Source organism: Corylus avellana, chromosome ca4, assembly GCF_901000735.1.
Source record: "Corylus avellana chromosome ca4, CavTom2PMs-1.0".
NCBI classification, from domain to species: domain Eukaryota; kingdom Viridiplantae; phylum Streptophyta; class Magnoliopsida; order Fagales; family Betulaceae; genus Corylus; species Corylus avellana.
Window position 1 is genome coordinate 11,973,789 of NC_081544.1, and position 1,408 is coordinate 11,975,196.

The following is a 1,408-nucleotide window of genomic DNA, read 5'->3' on the forward strand; positions in this document are numbered from 1 at the left end:
GAGTGTCTTTCTATACCCCAAAACTTGAATTACACATTGTCTTCAATATTTAGTATTGAAATACATTACCCGAAGTAAGGAAACAACTTAGTGTGCGAAAGGCTAGGGCGTCCCCCAAACTTAAACATCAAAACACCTGTTAAAAACTAACAGCAAAATTTTCTCACAGAAACAAGCATCACAAGGTTAATTGTTGTTAGAAACGAAAATAAAATGTCAAGAAATAAAATGAAAAGGAAAGAAAGACAATGTGCGGAAAATAAAATGAAAAGAAAATTCGTCGCACTTTCCCCGATTATTCGGATGTCCAACCAATCCCTTCCACCCTTGCTTCTTTAAAATTTGTTAGCATTCCGGAAGGATGTTTCACCATCTTAGGTAGCCGACTTGCTTGCTTCGAAGGATCTTCTTTGGACCATGGTTCCTAGCTTTGCTCACTTGTGTGCATAAGTCCTTCAAGATCTTGACATAAGATGGCTCTTCCAGACATTGTGGAGCTGCAGCTTTGGGCTCATGATGTGTCTCAAGAGGGATAATGATGAAGGAAGGAGCTTCAGTACTCACTTCCTTGTCATTGGACAAATTATGATCTGTTGGGGCTTAACTTGCTTTGTGTGCTCAACTTGCTCCTCTTTTTCTTCCTCCTCATTGTTATCCACAATTTCCTCACTTTCAAGTATGGTGGTGGCTTGGACATGCTCATGATAAGATTTTCTAGCATCATCCTCATCAATCATGTAGTGTCTTTCAGCCATCAATCGACTTCGAAGCTCTTTTTCCTCATTGTTATCCACTATGCTCTCATTGTCCCAATATTGAGTCATTGGGTAAAGTTGATGTTTAGATGAGTGTTCATTCTCACTTTGGCCAATCCATTTTGCCACCCCAGTAGCTTGAGTGTTAGCATCTTTGAGCTCTTGCATGGATTGTCGTAGTTCTTGTATTACTTGGTTATTTGGTTGTATGACCTGGCTAGTTGACTGCATGATCTGGTTAGTTGATTGCATGAATGCCTTAAACGTGTCCTGCAATGATGATTCTTATGGATGATAATTGCAAGATGAAGGAGTGGAAGATTGGTTATTGAACTGCGGATATTCAGGATGGTGCAGTTCATGAAATTGGGGAGCAAAATTCCCCGTAGCCTAAGCTTGCCACGAGAAATCAGAATGGTTGCCCCATTTCGGGTTGTAAAAATTGGAATTTGATTTAAACCTCGGGCTCGAGAAATTGGTGTTCATGTGGTCACAAGAAAAATTAGAAAATTGCCCAAATGTTGTACAATTGCTAACCTGATGATAAGGATTGAAACAATATGAACATGGTTTATATGGGTACAAATTGTGAGGGTAGTTGGTAGGAGCTGATGTCCTACAACTAAAAGAAGCATGTTATACAGAAAAATTAT

At 39.3% G+C, this 1,408-nt stretch overlaps 1 protein-coding gene across 1 annotated transcript in view; it reads right to left on the minus strand.

Moving 5' to 3' along the window:
- Positions 1-986, minus strand: part of LOC132178068 (uncharacterized) — a 13,084-nt gene extending 12,098 nt beyond the window's left edge. Inside the window, exon 1 of the mRNA XM_059590529.1 lies at positions 660-986. Coding sequence (XP_059446512.1) covers positions 660-986 — 327 coding nt within the window. The remainder of the gene's footprint in view (positions 1-659) is intronic.
- Positions 987-1,408: the final 422 nt, after the last annotated feature.